Consider the following 27,790-nt stretch of genomic DNA (forward strand, 5'->3'; position numbering starts at 1 on the left):
CAAGGTATAATTTGGAAAGGATCTGTAGTCATACGAATAAAATCAGTTTATTCGTTGTTATATTTATTCATAACAAATTGTAAAACTCTCTGAAATATTTATTTAGAAGCATATATACTAATGGTAAACAAAGAGATAAGATCAAAAGTTTGTTAGTACAACTTTATTGCAAGTCTTTGTTGTAATATATCGTCATATACTAATAAAATTGACATCGATTGTTTCAGTCAGTAGAATTTTGGCTCTCTTGGACCCTTAATTTCCAATTTCTTGGTTCAAAAGGAAAAGTGACAATTTAATTATGAGCCAAAAATCAATATACCTCTAAGATATATATTTCCTGGATGATTTGAGACTGATTCATTATCCACGTTGTATGGTAAATGATCATGCGTCAAGTCAGCTGGGAACAAATCGACGTTTACAATTCCCGCAATACGGAGTACGCCGTTGTATTCTTCTCTCGTGCTTCGTTTCTGGCTCTAAAAGTACGAGTAACGGTAAAGCTCACTTCAGCGCTTAAACAGATTGCATGTGGACAATATTGCTTCATATTCAAAAGTCACAGAAGCTGTAAGTCATAGAAAAGTGTTAATTCCTGTTGCATTATATTTTTAAATTAAAGCATAAATTAAAAGCTTCACTGAGTCGATCATCATACATGTAATACAACATATGAACTTACCTTGGCTACACTTATTTTGAAGAGCCAAATATATGTTAAAACAGCTATTTTCCTAAATGTTCTTTCTCCATATCTTCTTTTAAAGAATAAATAGTACTTGGTCAATTATTTATGACACAATGGGTTATAAAAGAATGTCTTAGAGTAAAAGTTATACTTTCCTTATCAAAACTAGAAGATCCGAAAATAAATCCCTGAATATAATTTAAGATCTCATAAACCAATTTGTAGTCTGAATATATAAATAGAATTTTCTAAAATTCTAATGAAACACAGATTTTAATTAACCATCATGAAACTATAAAGTCACAATAATAAAATTGGAAATATCGGTCAGTTCAAGTTCGACAAAGGTTGTGAAGGCTATCGACAATCTTTTACCTACGGTGCTATTATTCAGAAATATCACTATCTCATATATATATATGTAGTGAACATAATGAAAATGATAGTACCTCTTTCCTCTTGCTATGCGACAGTAATACACTGTTGCAGCAGATATAAGGAGTAAGCAGACAGAACCAACGACAGACCCAATGATCAAATTATATGCTTTGGAACCTAGGAAAGTATACAAAAACATAAAACAGTTTTATTTAACAGTAGACGATTGCGTTTTGAATGATCCAAGCAGCTTGCAAAGAATACTTCCTTCTCCTTAAACTGTATATTTTATTGACACAAATGAATACTGACATCAACATATCTATCTGGGGAATGTGTTGTCGCTTATACAGGAATTTCAATTGTTTGCAAAAATGTGTTAACTGATTTCTCTGCAAGAACCTAGGGCAAAACGTATGTCAGAGTTATATGAAGCTAGATATAACGATTACGTTAGCTATTCGTCCTCCCATACGTGCATCCATCTATCCATCCATTTATATATGAATCAGTTCCGTTCCATATACCAGTTATACAAACTGGCCTTTTTATTATTATGTTTTTATTATTGTTTCATTTTATATTTGTTAAAAATTGTCTTTAACGTTTACTTTGTATTTTCAAAAGCTATTGTACAAGATTTTTTTGAGGATTTTTGGCTTTCTGTCAGATACATGAAGGTATATATATATATATATATATATATATATATATATATATATATATATATATATATATATATATATATATATATATCTCCAGCATATGCGGAAAGTTGCCAAACTTTATAAAACTGTATCCATCACATACCACCTTATCATATAGCCCTTCCAAAACATATACCTGTATCATTCAGGTGTATGATTGGACCAGAACGAGAAGTAGTACGTTTATTTTTAGCTGTATTGAGCCCAGTTGATATTTCTGCATGTGTAGCAGTTGTTGGCATCGTAGATACAGATGTCGTCTTCGTTGAATCAGTTCTTGTAACTGTTGATTCGGCTGTATTGCGTGATGTCGTGGTAGGATTCTTTGCTGAGGAAGCTGATGGCTGCAAGGTCATCGTTGTTGTCACAGTCACTTTGTTTTAAAAAGAAATTGACAAGGCACGTTTTAAAGGTTTGGCGCAGAGAGTTTACTACAGTTTAAAATTTAATATACATATTCTACAAAAATTCAAGAATGTGCGATCCATGATGTCAGTTGTACCAAGAAAGAAGACCTATCTTGTAAAGGGTTGAACTTTCTACAATTCCCTGACTGAAAGAAATTTTGATAATTCAAGAGTATTGTAGGCTTCAAGATAACATTATTGAAATAATTTTTGTCTGAAGTGATACATGGTCATTATATAGATACTTTGTAAAATAGGCATTAAATCCAACAAAAACCAAACAAACATCAATTTAAGCAAAATCTTTATTTTCTTTATCTTTGCTAAAAATATGAAACTTTACGAACGGTAAGTGTTCCTTTGGAACAAAAGCCATGACTTATGACGAGGTAGATCTTACATAACGTTATACCAGTCTTAAGTAACTGTATGATTACTATTGTAGTCCTTTAATAGCATAAATATTTCAAAATGCGGCTAAGTGCAGTTTCCTTTACTCTAATAAGACACAAAATAATGAACAAGATATAAATGGAAAGGTTGGAAATATGTAAATAACCAGCCAATATTTAGGCTGAGAGATAACACATAAAAAGCATATTTTCAAAAACATTTTGGAAAAAGCATTTTGTTTGTTTCAAGCTTCACTTGTGTAGATTTTAAAATGTTGCAATTAATACACTGTATTTAAAATTAATAAAAGAAGTTTTGTTTGTTAAGTTTTGGTCATACATTGACGATTGTTTTTTATATTGAAAATAAAGCTCGTTATTCTGACAGGAGTCCCTTTTAGCACGTAACTATGACAGAGAAAAGTCCCTTTTAGCAAATTATTGCAACAGAGCAGTCCCTTTAAGCAAATTATTGTGACAGGGAAGCCCCTTTTTAGCACGTTATTGTGACAAATAAGTCAGTTTAGCAAATCCATTTCTAGTTCGACACAAGAACTAGTTACCATAAGTATGAATAAATATGAAAACAATACTAGATCAAATCTGATGTAAATATCAATTACAAAAAGATTTATGTATGTGAGAACTCTGTGTATCGATTCAAATCATACGTTATATTTAAAAAAGATAACAAATCATTATAGGTTTAAAATAGTTACTAGTCTCCCAAATTTAGTCTGACATAACATCGGCGTTGGTTGACCATCAGGGATCGATGAAGTCACTCCTGAGCTGCTCTTCGCTGATAGGTCCTCATGTGGCTGATGAGTCAGATACGAGATGTGCATGTCCTGGAGCAGTGTGTACACTGGAGGCATGGGTTGGTTCTTGACATTGAGGCCTTCCTGTGTTCCCTGGCGTCGGCGACTTTCGTTCTGCGGGCATCCTCGAAGGTTTTGCACCCATTAATAACAGGTGCACGGCAGCCAGGTCTATCCCTCGCTCAGGACTCGAGGTTTGTCACAAATGTCGAGCAGTGTCTCATGCTGTCTTTGACTGAGTGTTTGAATTTTTTATTCGGGCGACACAGTTTTCTGTGTCCCCTAGATAGACATCCATACAAAATCTGACGTGGCATTCGACACTCCTCCATACGGATGACATGACCTCTCCACCGGAGTTGAACTCTCATGACTATCGCTTTGATACTGGTTACTCTATCCAGCACTTCTAGGTTCGTCATTCTGTATTGTCATCTGACGCCCAAAATCCAGCGCAGGGCTCTCGTGTGGAAGCGCTCTAGTTGCTTCAACATTAGTTATACACAGTAAATTGACAAAGGTTGCCGTATGTTTCATGGTCTTAAAGATCGCCTTAAAATGTGGTGGCTGAGGCGGTCGATTGTCGGTAAATGTTAGATTTACCATATTTCTACATATTTACATTATATCTTGTCATTCCATTGTTTCTAATAAAATGGAACATCTAGCACCTTGAAAAGTAATAGATGTTCTCTTCTTTGGAAATTCATTTGTATCTCTTTCTAACTGGTTAAATGGCATTATATAATTTATTTCTCTTTAATTTGATAAATTATTTTCAAAGAGATAATTCTGCTAACATCTGCAATTTCCTTTCAATGTCCACAAGTGACGGGAATATGATATAATAAATTCTGAACCTGCGCTTGGAAAACATCTGCTTACAACAAGTACAATTTTGAGACTATTTCATAATGCTAGGTTTGGAATTTTAATTTACCTCGCATGGTGAGTCAAATAATTTCTTAAGTGAAACATATAAAAATATTAAATGTTACCTGAATCTTTTGTTGTGCTGTCTTTTTCTGTTGTCATAGATGGAATAATCGAATGACCATTGATGAAGCCTAATGGAAATCCATAACTTCCAAAACCTCTAGTCCCGTATAAAATGGCGCCAAATGTGACCGTTGGATCAGGGTGATAAAGCGTATTGGTTAGACTATCAACATACGCCACAATAATAGTAAAGTTTCCCTCATAATACGTTTTAATAGCCTTGAGCCTTTTGAAATTGATCATCAGGTCTTCAGATTTATCGGTGTCTATGATGACGGAGATAAAGTTATCGCCAGCAAACGTATCCACAGCATAAAACGTATAATTCATTGAATATCTAGAAATTGGAGGCAGCGTTATCATGGAAGGATTGCTTTCATTTATTTGCTGTCTTGGCCAATGACAGTGACCGTACTCCATCACTATTATTTGTTTGGAAGAGTGTATATACTGCGGTGTTGTCTCCAAACGCTCAATGAAATCTCCACTGTCGATGGTATAATTATTTCCTTGCAAAAACACAACAGTATTGTCAAATTGTGATATTATTCTAAATCTGTAAAATTCCATTGGATACAAAGGAGTTGTAATATAGTCATATCCTAAAATATCAATTGGTAACATTTGTTCCACTTCATGCTGACATGCTGGGTATTGTACGACACCAGGTACACCATAACCACACCTATCTCCAGCAAAAACTGCTACTGGCTTATTGCTTCGAACAAATGTCCCCGTGAGATCGTGAACGTGCTGGATCTGTAACGTGTCTAATTCTGACATGGTTATGTTATATGAGTCCCCTGATGTATAGCATGTACCATTAAAACAAATTGTACCATTAGTTTTAAATGATATTTGTACCACCGTGTTGCTTTCAATGGCAGCAATTACAAATTCACTCGTTGAATTCCATATATCGTAGCTGCCATAGTCAGTTACAATCATGTATTTTGTTGACAGTGTTGATGTTGGCACTGCCAGGTAGCCTTCCGCATCTTCATTATTGTCTGAGCTCATAACGTAAACGGTAATAGGCTTATCGGATGTAATATGTATGCCCTTTCTAACGAGTTCACTTCCACGTAGCCTCAAGCTTGCATTTAGACGTAACGTCTGTACTCCAGTTTTAATACGAACTGTCTGGCAAACGTTGACGTATGGAGCGAAGACGTTCATAGATGTGTTTTCATCAGCAGCGACATACATAATTATATCACCGATATCGTAATATTCCTCCATTACTGCCAGAACGAATTCGGTGCCACGGCTACCTAAAAATAGAAAGAAGTTAAAGAAAAAGCAATGAATCAAGTTTTTACTTTGTCTAGGATAAGAAGATCTTTTACATTTGAAAGAACGGGAAGAAAAGCTGTGCTTAAATATTATACATACGTGACCTCTCTAAATATGCAATTAGTAAGTATTGACAAAGTCAATACAGACTGTATTGACAAAGTCAATACAGACTTTTCGATAGCATAATTGCATGACAAAATAGGTTAGATGTATAAATATTAAAAAGGTGTATGCAAGGAATCATATGACAAATATCAGTCTTTAGAGATAGATCAGGTCTCTGAAAACTGTATTTGTTATATATAACGTAATATTTAATAGTAACTAACGAAACAAGTGCAAACTAATTTTGATACTAGCTTAAATACCTCCAGGATCTACCGGTCACTTTATCAAAGACGTACAAACAACAAAAAATGAATACAAAAACTGATGGCACTTCCGATAACATATATCTGAATGGGCTACAGTATAATTTTTGTAAAGCACATTCAGGACGTTTAAATCAAAGAATCGTACACTTGGATCGTGTGGTCTGTTAGAATTCACCGATCACAACTCGTATGCAGCTATTAAACATTGGAGTGCTTTTGGATGTAATATTTGCTTTTTTAAGAGGGCATGATCATTATAATAGTATATACGCACGATCTTCCCTTGATGAAGTATGATCAAATTATATTTACGAATCGTAAAGCGATTAGACACTACAGGATAAAAGGTGATTCATAGTGCAACTACTGAAAGAAAATCATAATTTGGATATAAATGGCAAAGCATTACGGCTACCAAAATACAACATCAGCAATTTAGTTGGAAATGCGCAAATGTTTTGAACGACGTTATATACATTTAGATACCAACGAGAAAGTTGTCTTGCATATTTGATGTCCCATTTTTCGTTTCATATCGGAAACCCTTGATTGTGAAATGTTTGAATGTATTTGTTGAACAATAAAATATTTCTCAGTATACATACATGGCAAAGCAAAAGTGAATCAAGTGCATGGAAAATCAAAAGTGTAATTGAGGATCATAACAATGAACAACTATGTAATAGAGGGTCTCCGAAAGGTAATAAAATATATAACTGAGGATCACAAGAAGGAATATTATCAGAGCAGAGATAGAAACCCTAAAATGAATTTTGCAAACAATTGAAAGAAAAAAAAAAGTACCTGACAAAGAAATATTTAAAGAAGTGATTAAATGCGCTATTATTTATAATTTAACTGAAATACGAAAATCCAGAGTTTTTGCTTTTACTCACGCGTTTATACAATGAAGGCGTAGCACGTTATTAACACGTGCCAGTAATTAATTTGCTTTATCTATATAACCTAATAAACAACTTGTCAGGGCCGGATTGGTGGTGGAGGGAGTTTCCATGGTGTCTTGAACTCTCCCTCCCCAAGGTAACCCCTTCTCACACACACAAACACACACACATACACATACACACGTAGAAACTTAGTCACTTTTCACTTGAAATATGATCATCTTTTTTTTCTCGCGCACGTTCACTGGGATTTATACACACTTTAAGTAAATAAACACACAGACGTTTGCTTTGCGCCCTTTCGAGGAAGGTAAGTGCCCTTTGAAGTTTTAGACCACCACCCCCTCCCAACACTTGACCTCGCCCGACCCTGATTGTTGTGTTTGCTTAAAGAAAAACCACAAAATAATTTATTTTATTCGTAATTTTATAGGGTTTGTTGATGAATCCAATTACAATTTTGATCTGTGTATGTTACATTACTGTAGACATGCTTACATATACTCAAGCTGAAGATACGCCATTTATTGTTATCTGAAGCATTAAGAGGGGACCTTACCTGGATTTGAGAATACAGCTCCAATTATACAACAACAATATAAATTTCGTATAAAGTTATTACACTGTAGCAGATACATACTGTCGACACGAGGCTACTAAATAAATTGAAAATGACTTCCATTATTTTGAACAAAATAACATTTAATAAAACACACACACACACACACACACACACACACATATATATATATATATATATATATATATATATATATATATATATATATATATATATATATATATATATATATATATATATATATATATATATATACAAATCTTATAGCGAATAACAGTCCTTTCCAGTGCACTGGATCCAGCAAGGAGCAAGGGATCTCTTGTATCAGGGATTGATTAAGATAATTGCAACAAACTGACTACGAACAGTACAAGACTAGCATCTAAGTAGCCTGAGCGCTTTCGACACTTGTGTCTTTTTCAAAAGCAAATACAAAACATGGACAAGGCAAACAAAAAAGCAGTTGTGTTTGCAAAACATTACATGACTATGACTTGTTGCGGATGCTGGAAAATGTATTATATTGACCTAGAAATTGATGAGCCATAACGACATATGTTATTTTATATAAATGTAAGTGGGCGAAAAGTATATCCCGGATATTTTATTGTTATAGTAATAATTATAGGTTACTGAGTGACTAATAAGCAAATTTAGTAAATTATTTAGAAGAAAATTTGTCGGCTGCAAAACGATAATTTCATTTGTGAATGTCTGTCTTGTTCTGGTCTTCTTGGTTTAAACCGCTTGGTTTCAATGTTCTATGGTGGCGTATCTAGTAAGATTCCTTTTCTTTCCTGGTTTCGAAACTCCAGTTGGGGTTGTGAGCAATTGCAATAACTGTTATATCACTGTAAACGTGGCCACGGGAGGACAGATTTTCCGCGACTTGTAACAAAATTAGTAAAGATCAACATTTTAGTTTTTAAAAATCTATTACGTGGAAGACAAGCAAATATCAATAGGATTTAATGTGTTTACAACGTCTTGTTTATGGGGGAAAATTACTAAAGAATTTAGAAACAGACTATACGCTGGTGAATTTCTTGAGAATCCCGTTCTAGCGGTAAGTTGACACGTAGGGTAGCAGACGATTTTGTACGTGTGGGACAACTAATTGCAAAATTGGAAACTTGGATGAAGATGCAGAATTTGTTAAGGTATACATTTCCATATTTTATATAATGTATTTGTGTTTATGCTTCTAACATGTAGATAGTAAACAGGATTGTCTGTGTTACAGGTTCAAGAAGGTCATGGAGTGGGTCTTCATGTTGACATTTAGAAATCACATTTTCACATGCACTTCGAGTCGAAATGTGGGATATGTTTGTCAGGTAGACCATTAACTTGATTTTATACAAAGCGCAATTACAAACAAAAGTTATAGGTAACATAAAATCATCTGATCTTGAGAAAAGTCAAGAAACAATGCAAATTAAATATACATAATATTTTCCAATGTTTGGTGTATATTTCCTGATTGCTTTAAGCTTTTCTACACTATGTCTACTTCACTCATTTCAGAAGAAAAAAAAAACACATTTGTTGCACTTCAGTATGTTGACTTATTTTGTTGCCAACTTTCTCCTTCGATGTATTCCTTATCTCTTTATGAGTTGTGTACTTGGTAACGATCAAGTTAAATTCCTCAGGACTTATTTCGTTATCGTTTATTGCTTTACATATTATGACATCAATATTATTCAGCTTGCTTATGACAAAGGTCAATAACTTATCGTGCTTTTAAACTTTCTTCTATATAAACTTTTTCTCGAATGCTTTAGTTTCAAACGCAAGAAGCGTCTGCTAAGAAAACCAGATGTAGAATTAATGTTATTGCTTCTTGTAACTATTTTAACCAGGAGCTGCTACACACGTCGTATCTCAAGCTGTCAAGTTGTCACATCTTTGAAGTAAAAAACTGTTTTCCATTTTTGTTTTGCAATGATCACTCGCTTTAATAAAATCATCGATAAATTGGCTGATCTATATTAGCTTCTTATCACAGTGAATGCAGGATGTAATCATGTTGCAGTTGGGTTTTTATTTATATCCCATTTAGATGAATGAAGTATACAGCATACAACGTTGAGAACACTATACGAAGTATAATAAAATAGGTAACACTGGAGTGAATGCATGAGACAGTATATGAATGAGATTTACCAAAATGACGCAAAATTTACGCGGAATAAAAAAGCAAAATTTAAGAATTTGTACATGCATTAAATCAAAACAATAAAATCATGTAAAGTGCCAAATTTATATATATATATATATATATATATATATATATATATATATATATATATATATATATATATATATATATATATATATATATATATATATATATATATATCAGAATGTTAAGTCGTCGAGACCCGTGAGGTATTGGCAATTTGTAACCGGTCACTACCGAGCCTAACGATCTTGAGCGACATTATATAAAGCAATACCTGCATGAAATCGAAAGAAAGATGGTGATCTATCTTTACAGACTTGCAAATGCAACATTCGTTATTTCTTTAACCAGCTGACAGAAGGAACGAAGATAAAGCGTCAACGAAAACTTACCTGGTAATTGCCATTTTGCACTGCTAGTCACGTGACTACATAGATCTCGAGGTTTTGATGTCCATGACGTTATATGTTAAATGGTCACGTGATCCCAACAAAAACGTGCTTACGTGCACTCCTTGCATAAATAACAATTTTCCAGGTTGCTGCTACAACTACACGTTTCTTAAAAAGTTTAACTAGATAAGATGTTAACACATAACAGTTTAACCTCAAATAAAAACGTAATGTGACTTCATCAAACCTTTAAGATGGCACAGAAGGAAACACATTGTTACCGCGAAATGTGAAACCTACATATGGTGGGTTTGAACCCATTGTTCAGCAAAGGCAGACAACAAGAGTCCCTGAGGTAATAGAGATAAAAACAGTTAACACACATAAACCGTTGGACCATCGAGTAAAAGAAGCATCAACAATAATAAACACATATCAAAGCGGGAAACATTTAACTAGAGAATTTTGATTATATATTCTGCCGTGGAAGCAGTTTCTTGAAAATTAGAAGCTTCAGTATCAGACGTTCAAACGTATGACAGAAAAAGAGACGATATAGACAAAATTCTTAATAAAGAAAACCAATGCAACTAAAATAAGATATATTGGAAGAATTGTTGAAAAATACTTTAAGATAAATATTACGAATAGTCAGTCATTTAACATATGCGGAGGGTCATCCTGGAAACAACATTGAACATATAAAGTGAAAACTTTGAGAAAGTTTACCATTTGATTAAATGTTAAACAAGTGTTCCAAGATACGTGTGTGATAGGCACCACAATTATTACAGTTATAGATATTACATTAACACACGTTGCTCTGTCTGTTGCAACTTTGGTTAAAAGGAGAGTGCAACGGGAGAAGGAATAGGAACTGATGATGGCGTTAACAGAGAGTCATTCATTGACAACTACAAACAAAGTAAGAACAATTGCGCCAAAATATTTATTAAACCAATCCAGAATGAATTATCAGTATTGCCTGATATCATTTGGCAGTGCAATACAATTTCAGTTTTGATCAAAGGTGTACAGGGATACAATATTAACAGCCTATTTTAAATAGCAAATTGAGCAGGCTCCAGCATCCATCATCGTGATTATAAATAATTGTTTATTTATTTCATGATCTTTGTATTTAAACTCGTGTGGTATATAGTTTCACATACCCTTTCGTACCGATTGCATTCAAAAACTTATTTATTAGGTAATGGCATTACACATTCATATAAAGTCTTTTGTAACTGAAGATAAACTGGAATCCTCTGTTTTACTAACTCGGGTTCATCTTGGTCTGTAAAGTGCCAGTACGATATAGCACATTTCATGGTGTCATCCATACCGACCAATTTCATATCGCACTTTGTTCTTCATCTGCTATTAAATCATCACTGTCAAATCATAAAGCATATTTTATGGAAATGGTGCTTGTATACATAATTGATATTTTCTGGATAGAAAATATCCTTTCAATATTTCTGTGACATTTGGGTTAACTATATGGTAAAATTAGGTATTTTGACAAGGTGTATTGCATGCAAATGTTTTTAGTCATACGTTTGCAATTATTTGTTTCAAATTCTCCTATTGAAATTCAATCATAAGAGATAACGAATTTACTGTTTGTCTGCCTGCTATTTCTCTTCTCTTCCAATCTTAAAATAAATAATCTTTGGTTTGTTTATCTGGGCGGAAAACACACGCACAATTGTGTATATATATATATATATATATATATATATATATATATATATATATATATATATATATATATATCTTTTGTTTTCCTGAATTCCATTTTGCATATTATTAAAGTCGTTTTTCACATCATCTGGGCTTAATTCTGTCCTACCAGACTTACCTTTCAACCTTTCATCATCATTGATTTCCGATATTATGACAAAAGCTAGCGAATATCCACAATTACATTTATATTTCTTTGCGCATTCTATTTAACATCGGTAAGCAGTGTTGAATTTCAACATCTTATTTCCTGGTTTTATATTTTGTCTTATTTAATACCTGTCCATATATTTGCAAGCTCTGATTTTCTGCGGTGGTTAAAATATATTGAGTTGTAGACTAATGATTCTTATAAATTTCCTTTCACCTGAACTTTTTAAAATAGTATTGAGGGTGTAAGACCTTTCAATAAGTAGCTCAAAAAACCAAATTTGTAAGGAATCAAACATTATCCCTATCACTATGGTGTTAAACATGGGTACGTGATCTGGCCCTAAGATTATAATGATGACATAGATCCAGTTCAAAGGTTTAATATCAGACTTGTCAGCGATTTACGTCAGGCAAGTGAAATCCAAATTGATGAATCAATCAGATGTTATATTTTGAACATAATCTGCACTTACCTTATGAGTGTAATTAAATGTCATATGCTAATGATGTTATGAAAATTTCTTTAGTAACTATGGTTTAAACAATATTCAATTCATTGTACTTAAACCATTATGTTACCAGCGTTTTCCTGATTTGGAGAATGTATTTGTCTACGGGTCCCAATTCCATATCTTGATTCCGGTGTTTCCTCGAATCCTGTAGTATCTACAAAAGAAAAGTAAACTTTATACAACAATTTCGAACTAATAATTTTTATAAGAACACAATTAAAATCTAGTCTGAATTTTAAAAACATTTTATTCTTTATCTTTTTGGATACATATTGGGATTCAAAGTGATAAGTCCTCTGACAGAAACACGAATACCTTTCAGCAAGATATCTTTTAAATGTATAATTTTTTGCGGAAAGTTCGATTACATTTAATATTTTGCGCTCAAACTTGTTCAAGAGATACACTTGCCGCCTCTTTTCAAGAATGTTGTTATAGACAAGATCTTCGTAGTAACTATGACCAGCTTTCAATGTAGTTAGTGACAACAGATACGAACATTAAATTATGGTTTGGGTTTCAGAAATAGGCAAATATGTGCACATTTTAAAACATTTAAAACAAATTTCCTGAAACTTCTGTAGAATGATACATGCTAAGGGATGCTCATATTCCACGGTTCTACTAAATCCTGTTTCTTGTACTAAATAATTGAAGTTATCATTTATGCTTTTAAATCGTTCTAGCCTAATACGAGGTATGTTATAAAACAAGTTCCTAATAGGAAGATAATTTCTGTTTCGCTGAGCACTAATTATGTTATAACATTATAATACGAAAAAGAAAGATAAGTGGAGGAGAGCATGCTTTCATTCCAATTGATGAATTTGCTTCAAAATGAAAACTTAAAATACATACATACATACATACATACATACATACATACATACATATATATATATATATATATATATATATATATATATATATATATATATATATATATATATATATATATATATATATATATATATATATATATATATATTACATTTTTTATTACATGGGTTTCAATATATTGCTGAATTACGATGCGGTATACAAAAATTGGGTACCTTTTAAAACGTATTGTGCCTAAGTATTACTTAAGGAAAACAGTGATGGCTGGATGAGAATAATATGTGTGCACACAAACGAAATTCTATTAAAATTCTAAGGTCGATAATTGACAGTATAGCTGATAATAATACGTACATGTGCATCCAAACACAACTACCAGAATGTAGAACAACATGACTATACAACACTGGATTCGCAGAGTCAAGTAGAAATTCCACTGCATATTTACAAGGTTAACTGACATATTGACATTAGACAGAGATTACAGCTGAGATTTGGGTTCAGTATCAGTAATACAAACAGATCCCATACAAACTATGCTGATACATGTAACATCGGCATCGCTTACCTTAAACATGTCAAACTACTTAGTCATTTTTATCTGATATAGATGACACTTAATAGGTGACACTGGATATTGATGGTCAAGTACATGTACACTTCGAAAGGCTATATCATCAACACCAGTTACGAACAACGATGGCGAACACAGTTTTTATTTCCCGAAGTACTAATGGATACATTCCATCCTGCTCAAAAAAAGCAATCTGACATTTTCAAATCGTTATATTGGCAGGAATATGATATTTAGACCTGTGCATGCTCATTTTGGATAGTATGATATGATGATTCTGATCTGCTACGTATTTAACAATATTTCTGGTTCTTGATTTATTGTTGGTTGCATGAAAACCCGTTACCTTGATTATAGCCCGTCCTCTATAAGAGCCGCGACTATTTTCAGCAAGATTGTACATTCAGAGACCTTACATGGAAAAGGGAAATGTTACGGGAAAAGACCTTCCCTGCGATGATCCAATATATGGCCAAAAGACAGCAACGTTTTACTACTGGAAAAAATGTGACTCAACAAACCAAAATGTTTCGATCGCAGAACCAAATATATCCCAATAGTTATATTGATCTTGTTACGAATCTGGGTTTTATACTAAAAAACGGAGAGAAAATGAAACCAATAATTTAAGTTAATTCAACAAACAATTTATTTCACTAAGTTATAAAAAGTTAAAATTCAAGAACCACTTATAGAATTTAGAACTAAGTCCCAAACAATCCTAAATGTTCTATAAATAGCCCAAATGTTCAGAAGGAATTCCAATGTGCTTGAATGTCATGACGTTATCTCATTGATGTGATCGAGAATGCTTTGAATAATCCCAAAATAATGCGCAAATCCAGTCAATGAGCACTTAGTACTTCTAATACATATGGGCGATAAACGTTTTTGCATTTCTACCAGTTGCTGCATGGGAAGTCTTTCAAAGACTAGCAATGGACCAAGCAGATGACTCTGGCGCGCTGAAAAAGGCACTTCTGTGCCATTATCAGCTTACCGCCGAGACGCATGGAAAACTTTTTCATGAGTCCACGAAGAATCGATCTGAAACTCAGTATCACACGCGCATTCGCGTTTTGTTCGAGAAGTGGATGAAGATGTCCGAGATTAAACGAACCTAGGACGGCTTGCGTGAATCGAGGGAAACTTCTTGAGTACGTACAGAAGGGAGTTAGCAGCGTCCCTGGCAGAGAGGGAGCACAAGACTTCATAGGAGAGAGGAAACATGGCCAAGAGATATAAGCAAACTCACGCACGGACTGGGAACTCCGAGAACAGATCGACTACGGATGCTTGAAAGAACGCAAGTCTGGCTTAAACATCCTTTGGATAGAAATGTCGGGGCTGGCCCTATGGGGAAGTACTCATCCTACCGACCCGCTAGGACTCAAACCACGGTGAAGGGCTTGTGTGATTGTGAAGGGATAGTGAAGAATTCACTCTGTCTTCTATTTTGTAGTAGAGGATGATGAGGTCTCCTTATCTCTGGCACTGATAGTGATGGCTGCAGCTAACGTTGTTGTGGTGCTGGTTGTCGTGTTGGTTGTAGTGGTAGAGGTGTTCAAACCTCAGGCTTGACCTCACACAGAGGTCTTGGTATGAGGTGAGGCAGGGTTGTTCCTTTGTTTTCCTTCTTCTCTTCTATTTTTTTCTCCTCTTTTATCCTAGTACTTTCTTCTATGACCTCCATGCCCAGTTCATTTAGTATGCGCCTAGCATAATGCAGCTGCATTGAAGTTCCAAGAGTTTTGCGATTCTACTAATTTTTCAAGTTGATGTATAAACGATGGGTAGCCAGACTGCTTACCTACTAAATTACTTACTTAATTCAATTATATTCGTATTCCGCCCTTTTGGGCATGCAAGACTGTTTTATTTCCCGTTTGTGAATATTGGATTATTTCGAGAGGGAAGGTAGGATGCCAATTCCTCCAAAGCATTAATGCACTTATAAATTGCTATCTGATTGGTCCGATTTCGAGACATTTATGTCCCACGGGACTAAAGTGGGTGTGAATGGTCCACACACACTCACCTAATTATTACATGTCCGGAGGCGGCAAAGGAGGATCAGGCTAAGCATAGGGTCGCACCCTACATCCGGTATCTATTTTTGTTCCCATTTGTCGAATAGCAACGGCGTCGTTTGCCTTATTTATAGTTTGGAAAATCATTTTGTGCTGTCTGCTGGAAGAGTATAGATAAAGATAGCATGATGAATATCCTAATATATGTTTGGGGACAAGTTATTTAAATGAGTGGTATTTGGTGTTTCTATGCTAATAGTAATTGTTTCCGCCTTGTGCGGAGGGCCTGATGACTGGGTTTTTAGTCACCTTATAGTTCACTATTTTTTGGTCCTAATTTTGTATTATATATTTTGCTGCCACCTTGAGTGGCTGGCCCTGATGGCTTGGGTTTTTGGCCACCTTATAGGTATAAGTTGGGGTTGTTATTTTAATGTTCTAGCTAATTTATAATCCATTTGTTGCCGCATTGTGAAGCGGGCCCTCATGGCTGGGATTTAAGCTACCTTATATGTTTAATGTTGTAGGCCAGTTATAATTAATACATTTTATTGTGATTCGTCATGCTTTGAGTAGAAGTAGAAAAATAGGAAAAGGTGTTAGTGATAAGTTATATTTATAATAATCCATTACTCCACCCGATCGGCTATTCATCTGGCCAGCTCATTGCGCTGAGGTAGGTGACAGGTGCAGGTGTAGCATCGGCCCGCGCACTGACGGTACTCACCCCGATTGGGCTGTAAACCGTATGCCAATCCTGCCCTCACTTCCCCACCCAGCAGCACTAAGAATGGTTCCAAGTAGCGCACAGCCCAACGGCCGGGCACGAGTATAAAATATTCATTTATTTAATTAGTTCTATTTCTAATTTTAATTTTAGTATATATTCCTTATGTGCTCATTCTAATCGTCCAGTCAGTCTAAGTATCGAGGTGTGGAGGTATATTGTTGTTGTTGTTGTATGGTTTAACGCCATTTTTCAGCACACGATAGGCTATACATGGCGGCCAGTATTAATGGTGGAGGAAGAACCCAGAAAAGCCCGGAAAGAACCACCGACCCACGAGAAGCTACTGGCAAGCTTTCTCACATATCCACATTAGCCGAATCCGAGACTCGAACCCACGCAGACAGAGGTGAGATGGCAGTGATCCGTAACGGACAGCGCTTTAGACCACTCGGCCACTCTGTGGAGGTATAGCTTATAACTTACTGATTTTGTCAATTTCCTTGAGGAAAATCAACATAGCATCAATCATTTGGTTGGGTTTGGGTTAGACTGGTGGAGGAATTCAGGGTAGGTATATGACGAATTAATTGACTTAAGAGTATTGATCAAATTTTTCCTTTGTTTGTCATATTTCGGGCATATGTTGAAAAAATGCCTAAGGTCTTCATCATCAACGCAATTGGAGCACTTTGCTCCCAATCCCCAATTAGCCAGGACATATTTCCCCATACTGCTTGCAAGTAAGGTTTTTCCTGTGTTGATTCGGTTAATGATCCGTTGATGATGCTTGATCTTGGTTTTCGGTGCTTTGATGTTGCGACTCACTGTTTTTTGCGTCGAGTACAGCCTGCGTCCTTTGAGACATGTATCCCATTGCGTTTGCCATTTGGAAGCAATTTTTGCGGTTATCATGCTATAGAGTTTAGGTACGCTGTAGTCGATGTGGGTTAACTCAAGTTTGCTTAGAGCGTATTTAGCTGCTTGATCTGCCTTTTCGTTGCCTTGGATGTTAATGTGTGATGGAACCCACAAGAATTCTACCGTTTGCCTTGACTTTTAATGTTGTTAATTATCAAGTAGGTTTCTTTAAGGAAGTTGCCAGGTCCCTTAGAGTTGCCTGTTTCAATTGTTTTTGAGTACACTAAGTGAGTCGCTTACCATTAGCGTTTTCTGGATTTTCTGTTTGTGTGCTATTGTTACTTCTTCGAGTATGGCCCAAAATTCTGGTGTGTATATTGAACATTTGTCTAGGAGTCGATATCATATTTCATTGTTCAATTCCGGTATGGTTACTGCTGCAGCAGTTTTGTCTGGGTTATTTGATTTAGACCCGTCTGTGTATATTTTGACAAACTCTGTGTATGCGTTGTCTAATATATCGTGGATCTTTGATCTTATTTCTAATGAAAATTCTTCTTTGGATCCGAATGATGTTGCTATGGTGTTGATAATTGGTTTGTCCCTTGACCATGGGGTCGGATCTGGATATCGTATCTGTTCTTCAAAGGGGCAATCGAGTTGAAGTTCTTGCATAATGTGTGGATCATTTTTCCAGATGACGGGTAGGGGCGAGTCTCTGGCTAAATGGGATATTGCATTTGTCGATGATGTTTCTTGTTGGATGATTTCGATTATGTATCGAGTTTCTGGCGGCGTATTTAAGTATACATTCTTCTCGCCTTAGTGTTAGAGGTGTTTCACCTGTAAGGATTTGTAGTTCTTTTTTTGAGGTGTTTCTGAGTGTGCCTGTGCATATTTGAATTGCTTTTAATTGGATTATGTGAAGGAGTTTGGATAATGTTGGTTTTGCCGATGCGTAGATTTGGTATCCATAGTCCATTTTTGATCTAATTAGGGCTCTGTACAGTGTCACCAACTTGTCTTGGTCTGCACCCCATTGTGAACCTTTGATGTTTTTTCAAAAGATTTAGGTCTCCACAGTATTTCTGTATTAGTTCGGTTATGTGATGGTTCCATGTGAGATGTTGATCGTAGTACATGCCTAAAAAAAATTCTACCCTCTCAAATTTGATTTGTTCGCCTTGGATATATAGGATAGGTATTTCTATTTTATAGCATGGGGGGGGGAGGTAAAACTCCCGTTGTTTTCCATTTTGATAGCTTAAACCCCCATTTATCGGCCCATTTGTCGATGTTGGTTAGGATATCTTGAAGTACTGTTAGTAGTTGTTGGCTGTGTGGGTTGCCCCCTTTCCATAGGCCATCTATTTTGGGATCTATTTTGCTTAAGTTGGTGGAACGTTCTAGATCGTTTATCATGATGTTGAAAAGGGTCGGACTCAGGATACTTCCTTTTGGGGTGCAGTTCTGTAGCACGTGTTCTTCTGAGTACTGCGTTCCTATTCTGGTTCTGATGTGTATATCTTTTAAAATGTTTTGATCCATTTATGCCTATTGCCATTGGTTCCATAATGGATCAATTTGGCAATGAGACTATCAGTCCAAACTAAGTCAAAGGCTTTCTCAAAGTCTAGGAAAAAAGCTATGAGGTGTCTATCGCTTTTCTTTTTAGCATTAAAGGCTAGTTTGATACTAGACTCAAGCCTTATTAGTAGATTTCAAGTGGATCTTTTGTTGCGGAAGCCACTTTGGTTTTGTGAGAGAAGATTATTGCTTTCAAGGTGATATTTGAGTCTGTTAATCATCGTCTCCATTACCTTGTATATTGTATCTGTAAGGGAGATCGGTCTGTAGGAGGATATTTCGGTGGGATCCTTGCCAACCTTGGGGATCGGGATGACTATAGCCTGTTTCCACTTTAGGGGGATTTGTCAAGTCTGCCATGATTGATGTATCAAATTTAGTATGACTTCTTCCATATTTGCTGGGATATTCTTATATATCTCGTATCCGAGATCGTCTTCCCCCGGGGAGGTGGGTTTTTTTTATATCTAATTGCTATCTAATTTCGTCCAGGTTGAACGGGTCATTTAATCTAGTGCTCGTTAGATCTAAGTCAGTAAATAGGTGCGAATATTTACACTCTATTGTTTTTCTATGTGCTTGGAATTTACCTGTGTGATTATCGTTTTTACTCCTTCCAGCGAAGTGTATTGCTTGTTTTTCTGCTTTGTCCTTTTCAGTTGTTGCAGCTTTAATGTTTGGAATGCTGTTACTATTTGCGCTTCGCGTTGCTTTAAGTTTGTTCCAAACTTGTTTTGAATTACTTTGATTAATTTCAATGTTAGAGCAATATTTTTGCCAAGATATTTCCTTTGCTCTTTTGAAGATGTTCTTTAGTTGTTTAGCTATTGTTTTATAATTTATATAATCGGTTGAAAGTAGCCAGACTGACGACAGCTTCACTTTATATTTGTCGAGCAATAACGTGAAGGAAAACATCCCCCTGATACTTCCAAAACCGATATCATTATCAAAACAAATATGGAAGCGCGGACCTAAAAGAAACACTCACACGCTTTGTATCTTTAATCTCAAGCTACCAACAAAAACACACTATTTGACAAGACAAGGAAAGAAAGTATTCATAGACACACTTATATTTTGTTGGACATAAAACAAATAAACGAAGTGCTTATAGACACAGAATAATATAATTGGCAATTGAATTAGTATCTCTTTTCAGGAGTATTGGGCTAACCATGAAAAGGGCTGTTTTGTGGCCTGGGAGTAAAGGAAATCTTTTATAGTCTAAGACTGCGTCTCCGTCTGGCGGCAGGCTCTCCCAAAGGATAGGTCTGCTTCTTCGGAAAGAGAAGGAGAACTATATCGTGTCTACACGGCTGTCGACAAAACCTCTCGTTCCTGCAGCTGCTGCTGCTGTTCTCACCGCTATCTTTGCTTCTTTGGCACGATTGACAACGTTGTGAAGTGAAGTGAGATTTCCACTGATGGAAGTCAATGGACCATTGATGTGCACTATGTTTCCTAGCTAAACACAAGAGATAGCCATAATGGTCACAAAACCATCGATCTACTGTGTCACCGGTTCTAGAAGAGTGCCGATCAAAATAAGTCACTAAATGTTCTAAAGAATATCCAAGACTTCGTCGATCTGTGTCTTGTAATCTCACATTATTCAATCGTGTCGACTGGGCATTTCTTCTGATAAAATCGATGATGTCGTCTTCCAAAGGTGGCAATCCATACGAATCGAAATACTCCATTCAACCCTCTTTGCGAAGTAGACGGCTACCCAGTGGGTTCCTGGGAGATGACTGTCGTCTTTGTTGATGGCATAAGCTTGATGGTCTTGAGGTTTGCAATGAGGCAGTTCATCTTTAGCACACACCACTGGACTCCTAGAAGCAGAGTACGAAATGTGGTTCAAAAGGTAATAAAGTTCCCAGGTATCCATTGTTTTTGTGTTTTTATCTTGTTTCTTTCTCCCCATCCGAGGGTTTTATAGATTTGTAGCTCTTGATATTAGGTCTACCATGGGAACGTGTACACGACAGACCCTCCATCTTGACACTAGTGGTGAAACAGATGGGTACGAGATCACAAATAATCGGGGTGGGTGGATTTTAAATCCACAGGTAAAAAGGCATGTGGGGTTTAAGTGGCATCGGCGTACGCAAGAGTAAGCCAGGCGTTCCTAATTATTTGGCTAACATTTGCATTTGCGATTTATCTCAAGGGCTTTTAAAGAAGACCACATAATGAGCATTGAGACTGATGGTACTATGGACTTTACTTTGTTGAAAAATATTCTGAGCGATGAAAATTACGATAATGTCCTTTGCGCGTAAACCACGGTTTAAGTTCTTCTTCGTCTTAATAATAATGATTATTATTTTTGTGGTGTAAGGGAGAGAAATTTGTGAGATTGTATTTCCTTCTCTTACATTCTAAGCAAATACATAACGATTTTGTTGTGCTGGTATTGGTCTTTGTGTTTGTGTGCTTGCACGTACGTATGTGTGTATTTGTGAATTTGTATGTGTATATGTGTGTACTCGCGTATGCTTGTTTGTGTGTTGTGTGTGTGTGTGTGTGTGTGTGTGTGTGTGTGTGTGTGTGAATGTATTGGTAATTGTTTGCCCCTATAAAACTCCCTTTATCCCTATCAAATTCATTTCGCCTACCTACCTTGTAGCAAAAGGAACGAGGCACGACAAACCAAATTCGTCTCGCCCGCGTCAAGTTTTACAATGTCTGACCACTGGAACACTTTTAGCTGAATCAGTCCTCTTGTAGTATTCAGGTTCCAGTGGTTTAAACATCGGTGACGTAACGGATGCAATGTCCCTTGCGTTTCACTTGTATTGTTCTCTCACCTCTAGAGGCAAACCACGAGTGTTCTCTTGTAAAGTATCCATGATCATGTCGGTCAGTATTTATACCCATGTTGTCCTTATTTTATTTGAAATTTTCTTCTAGAGCGAAATAAATGGACATAGTGAGTAATTTCGGACCAATGCCATTCAGAATAACGGTCTACAATGGTAACAAAATCTTTTGATATAAACGGTCTAAAGCGGAATAACCGAATAGACGCAAACTTGATCCAGACAAATCTGACAAATTTGTTGACTTTTATCAATTTTCTCTTGTGAATTTCTCGGCACAAAAGTTTCTCAGTCACCAGTTGACATTTTGCTCTGGCAAGTCCCTACCAAATTTCCTTGCAATTCGTTTGGTAACCTTGGACATTATTTTTGAAATGGGGTTTAAGCATTTATCTAGGTGTTGTCCAACGTTTGACTCCTAGCCAAGCTAGTTTCTTAAACGAAATGGTACGCCACTTCAATGACTAGGGTCCTACTAAAGGTAGGTAGTGACAATACGGAAACCATCAATCATTTTCCAGGTGAGCCGTATCTTTCTGCTACCACTCGCGAAGTGACACGCCGCAACTAAAGCACTTTACTTTATCTGCTTCGCCCATGTAGAAAACTCCGGCTGTGGCTAATCCTTCGTGGGTAGTTCCTCACAGATATTTAGGCCTTTTTCCTTTTTAGGTTTTGAATCGACTTTCAAAGTTGCATTATTCAGGCAAACGCACAGGGAACGAATATGCGTCTTTCACAGGCTCATTTCGATGAGGGTACAAAGAAATCCGCAGGAGTTTGCTCAGGGTTGGATGACATCCGTATGGTGGTAGACGCATGGTCTCGCGTGGAAGATGACATTGAAAGCTAGCAAAGGGTCCACAATTACGAGTGGCATTGCTTTCGCATCCGACAGGTTTGACACGTACATAATCACTTTCCATGATAGGTACGGTAGCAGTGGTAGTAGTAGTCATAGCACAGTTTCCATGAAGTCCTGCTGAAGTAGTCATAACGAGGATCCCATGATGTAATACTGAATTCCTAAGGTCACAACGTACAGCATCCCTGCAATCGCAAGGCACAGCATCGCACTCCATATGAGAATCCTCGAACTTGAATAGTGTCTGTTTAAAAGCATTCATCTTTCTTGATTGACGTTGGTAGTTACATTGAAGAATAGGTATTGGACGTTTTCCCCTTTATTTTCGTCGGCTTCTATAAAGCCCGGTTCTTCTTCGTAATTGACTAAGATCAAGTCCTCACAAAGGAAGTCAACGTGTCTCATTTATTTGGTTTTGTCGTGAATCACCTGGAAATAGCAGAAAGGTTCTGTCAAATACTCTGTTTTGGGTAAACACTGTCATTGTACCATTTTGCCCCACAAGCAATTTAACATCACTTTGGCAAACGATCGCCTTCATTCGTTTTTCTCCACGTGGTCTAAAGTGATGCATTCCTGCTCCCAGTATTTCTCTCTTTGAATTTATTTTGGTCTTCTGGAGTGTGACAGGATAGCTGCTGCCATCTTGTTTCAGTTTCGAAAAGTCATTCACATAGTCTGCGAGAATGCTTTTCTAAGTCTCGTCTCCCTTGTCTTATATGTGTATGTTGGGAAAGTGGTAAATTTCGTACACTTCTAACTATTGGTATTCCAGGTCCAGATATTCAAGCAACTCTATACTGATCAATGTTCCCGTCAAGGCGCGTTCTTCTTGTATGTGCTGATAAAGCTAGTCTTGGTTGCATGTGTCTGCATAATTACAGCACAAGTGAAACATCAGTTCTCATTGGCAATGGTAAGATAAAAAGGAATGGTACCGTTCCGTGTGAGGCAAGACTTCGCATTTAATCAATCCTGTTGCTGGTTCCCTAAGCGAAAGTGACACTATTTGCACACATAAGGATACAGCGAATATTCGACCAAATATTTGATTTCTTATCCTTTCTCTTCGTCGGTGTGGTACAGCAAACAGGTGGCATTCGTCCATCCTACGTACAAACTACCCAGCGGGTTCAGAGGGCCCACCAGCTTGTAACTTTCAACGATACGTTTAAACTCGGGATCTGTTTTCAAACGGTGATCGTACTCTTGTTCTCACATTTTCACCATCTGGTATCCTTGCTGTTCTAACTTCAAGCGTCGCTGACAAGTGACCTGGTACAAGTCTTCAATGGTACGTTGTAAAACCTGATTTTTAATGTCACGTTGAGGATAGCAGAGGGGACATCCGTGAAAAAGCATCCGTTAAACTCGTTCACGATCTTGCGGTTTTCTATGTCTCATCCATCCGCTGTATACGTTCCGATGGTCTTTTCGCCTCCTCTGTTGCCGGCGGGGGGGGGGATCCATTTGTCTTCCTTGTCGCACAAGCAATGTAGCCAGAATGGGGCTTTGACCGAGTATTGAAGTTTGACAAAGTTGGTGTTTGTTTAAAGGCTGATGACAGCCAGTGTGTTTTCCGGCATGAATCGTTGGCGGTATACCGAGGAACACGATTTGGCAATGGTGCAAGCTTCTTTCAATCGATCGATCCCACCTCCCGTGTTCCATGATTAATTCTCGAAATTTTCCACAGCAACCACGTAAATTGTATACGTCGGCACGACAATACTTTAACATTTCTTCCTGAAAGTCGAAGGGGTCTGCGTTGTGAGTCTGGTACCAAGCGTATAAAGCTTCTCATTGTTCGGTGCGCATGTTATCTTGTCTTAGTAGTGAGCAACAGGCAAACTGGGTGTTGATTTCCTTCGATATTGAAAAAGTGCGTAAAATAACCTTTGACTATTTCTGTCATTACAAACATTTCAGGCATTTGGCTCAAAGGCATGGCCATGTAACTTATATAATCTTTAAACTGTACTTGTCCCACTTGCATGCAAATGAGCTTGGATCCGTTCACTGTCACCTTCGGACGTTCGGTACTTTGTTCATTATATTATCTGAGAAGAAGATGTTCATCGTATCCCGAGCAATTGTGAGTTATCACCGTGGCATAACGATGGCAATGTCCGTGACGTTCGATGTCCTCTTGTTTCTCGTCGATTGGGTCTAAGATCAAATAGACAAAATCGGCTAGCGTGTTCGGTCCCCGAAATAGTTTATCACGCCCTCCAGGAATCTTGCTGCAGTGAGGGCAATGACTAAAGACAGGCCCTTGGATGCACTTCTCGCACGCTCGCTGAGCCAAGCAAAAATTTGGAATGTGAATGCAAGTCTCTTGCATGAATTCGAAATCGATAAAGATAAAATTGCCTTTCTTCTGGTCATCGCCTTCCTCTTGATATTTGGTATGGCCTTTCTGAATGTAGCATTCGTGTTTCAAGTCTACGATTTGGGGACAAATGTGACATCGTTTCTTTCCTGAACATAAATGTGCCTTGGCCTGTAGATACGCATACCTTGTCCACAAGGAGGGCACAATCTTAGCAGTTGATAAGCACTCTTCTTTTGTGAACTTTGCGTCTTTTGATGTTGTTGGTAACAGGCAGGGCTGACAAAAGTGAGCTGAAAAGTGGGCAATGCACCCGTTCTTGTCCTACGTCCAGACAGGGTTGAGAGGCCAAATATCCCTCACATTTCGATCCACAATGTTTGTGTTGCTCTCGATTGTTATAACCATAGTCACATTTCTCACAGTAATAACTGTATCCCAGGAATGCGGAGATACTGGTAATGGCATCGATATGTTCATCGTGATGATAGACGTGAATGTATTTTCCGTCTTTGAAATATTTGCCTCAAAACAAAAGAGGTCCGCGCACTTCTTGAGGATGCACTTTCAATTCAAGGTGTAGCATGTTTGCATTTCAGGAATGCCACAGGGTGTGTCTTTGGATAGTCCAGCTTGTTGTGGCAGGCGTTCTGCTTCACTTCGATGTTTGGCTCGGTCTGATTGTTGAATGATCTCCCATGCTCTTTTCATTCTGCCGTGTCGTTCTTGTCGGCATACGTTCGTCCCACCACGATGGCACGGCCTAAACACATCTGGTCTTGAGGGTTGTTAATTTGGACGAGACTCTTTCTGTGCTGAGAAGGTCGTGCACCAATAACAACACTTTGCGTTCTGTCCCTTGGGAAACAGAAACGTGGGTAACGAACAGTGTCGCTTTTTCATTGTTGATGTAAAGCTTGTCGTTGGATTGTTGCACGCGTTGAATCTTGTCGATGACTTTGGAAGGTGTCAATTCTGCCGGGCTGCTAAACTCAATCCAAACGGGGGACTTCAAACTGTCGTGATGAATGGAAAGTCTCAAAGCGATCGTCCGTTTTTTTGGCTTCACATTGCCGTTTCAATGTGGTTAACAAAGAATCCCACCCGTCGGTGATGAACCCCTCTGCTTTCTCCAACGGTACTTTGGACTTGAAATCGTTAAAATTCACCGTGTGCGTGCAAGACGTATTTCTAAATTTTCTTTTTCTCGAATGTGGTAGCACTTTTCAGGGATTACTGGTGGTAGACTTTGGTTGGGAGTATACTCTCTGGTTCTGGATTCTGGCTTTCTCATGTCATCTTCACAATCACTGGTTTTCACACAAGTTGAGACTATAAATAGATAGTGAGGTTTTCATAAGAATTTTCACAGGTTGTAGCTATAAATAGATAGTGGGATTTATTAGGGATTTCAACAGGTTATAGCTATAAATAGATAGTTGCTTTTCCATAGGAACTTTCCACAAGTTTGGGCTATAAAAAGATAGTGGGTTTTTCATATGAATTTCCACATACATAGTGTGATATTAGGAATTTTAACAGGTTATAGTTATAAATAGATAGTTCATATGACTTTTCTACAAGATGAGAGTATAAATAGATGGTGGGGTTATCCATATGAATTTTCCACACGTTGTAGCTATAAAAAGATAGTAGGTTTTTCTATACTAGGTTTTTTCACATAGTGCTTTTGGTAGTGTAAGAGATATACCATTTTGTGAAATTGTATCGCCTTTCTTACAGTTTAAGTTAACACAGCGCGTTTGGATAATTGGTATGATCAATGAATTGTACGATGGATGTAACGATTATTATTTTTGTGGTGTAAGGGAGAGAAATTTGTGAGATTGTATTTCCTTCTCTTACATTCTAAGCAAATACATAACGATTTTGTTGTGCTGGTATTGGTCTTTGTGTTTATGTGCTTGCACGTACGTATGTGTGTATTTGTGAATTTGTATGTGTATATGTGTGTACTCGCGTATGCTTGTTTGTGTGTTGTGTGTGTGTGTGTGTGTGTGTGTGTGTGAATGTATTGGTAATTGTTTGCCCCTATAAAACCCCCTTTATCCCTATCAAATTCATTTCGCCTACCTACCTGCTGTAGCGCGTATTCAGGTCAGTCACTTGCAACACTGTTGCCATTTTTCCCCTAGTGTCCAATATAGTGACGTCACTGAAGCTAGAAATGTAGACTTGGAGTTTTCCATAGGAATTTCCACACGTTGTAGCTAAAAATAGATACTTCGGTTTTCAAACAGGATCGCCACACAAGCTGTGACCATAAATAGTGGGCTTTTCATAGGAATTTCCACAGGTTGTAGCTATAAATAGATCGTTGGTTTTTCATAGGAATTTCCCACAAGTTGTGGATAAAATTAAATGCTAGGTTTTTCCAAATGAATTTTATACCAGTGGTGACTATAAATAGATAGTGTGATTTTCATAGAAATTTCCACAAGTTGGAAATATAAAATGATAGTGGGATTTCATAGCAATTTCAACAGGTTATAGCTATAAATAGATACTTGGGTGTTTATCCACGATCGTCACAAAAGTTGGGATTATAAACAGTTACTACGTTCACTCATTTAAATTTAAA

The 27,790-nt window shown here is 36.8% G+C and overlaps 1 protein-coding gene across 1 annotated transcript; it reads right to left on the bottom strand.

Moving 5' to 3' along the window:
- Positions 1-208: 208 nt before the first annotated feature.
- On the bottom strand, positions 209-13,819 carry LOC149771586 (peptidylaminoacyl-L/D-isomerase-like). Its single transcript, XM_089948284.1, has 6 exons — positions 13,739-13,819; positions 12,612-12,698; positions 4,395-5,669; positions 1,913-2,149; positions 1,141-1,246; positions 209-482 (listed from the first exon to the last, which is right to left on the bottom strand). Exons 1-6 carry the CDS (start codon positions 13,776-13,778, stop codon positions 422-424), a joined length of 1,806 nt encoding a protein of 601 aa, XP_089804410.1. The 5' UTR covers positions 13,779-13,819; the 3' UTR covers positions 209-421.
- Positions 13,820-27,790: the final 13,971 nt, after the last annotated feature.

The sequence above is a fragment of the Sinohyriopsis cumingii genome, unplaced genomic scaffold (genome assembly GCF_028554795.1).
Source record: "Sinohyriopsis cumingii isolate HCF-2022 unplaced genomic scaffold, ASM2855479v2 utg001752l, whole genome shotgun sequence".
NCBI lineage: Eukaryota > Metazoa > Mollusca > Bivalvia > Unionida > Unionidae > Sinohyriopsis > Sinohyriopsis cumingii.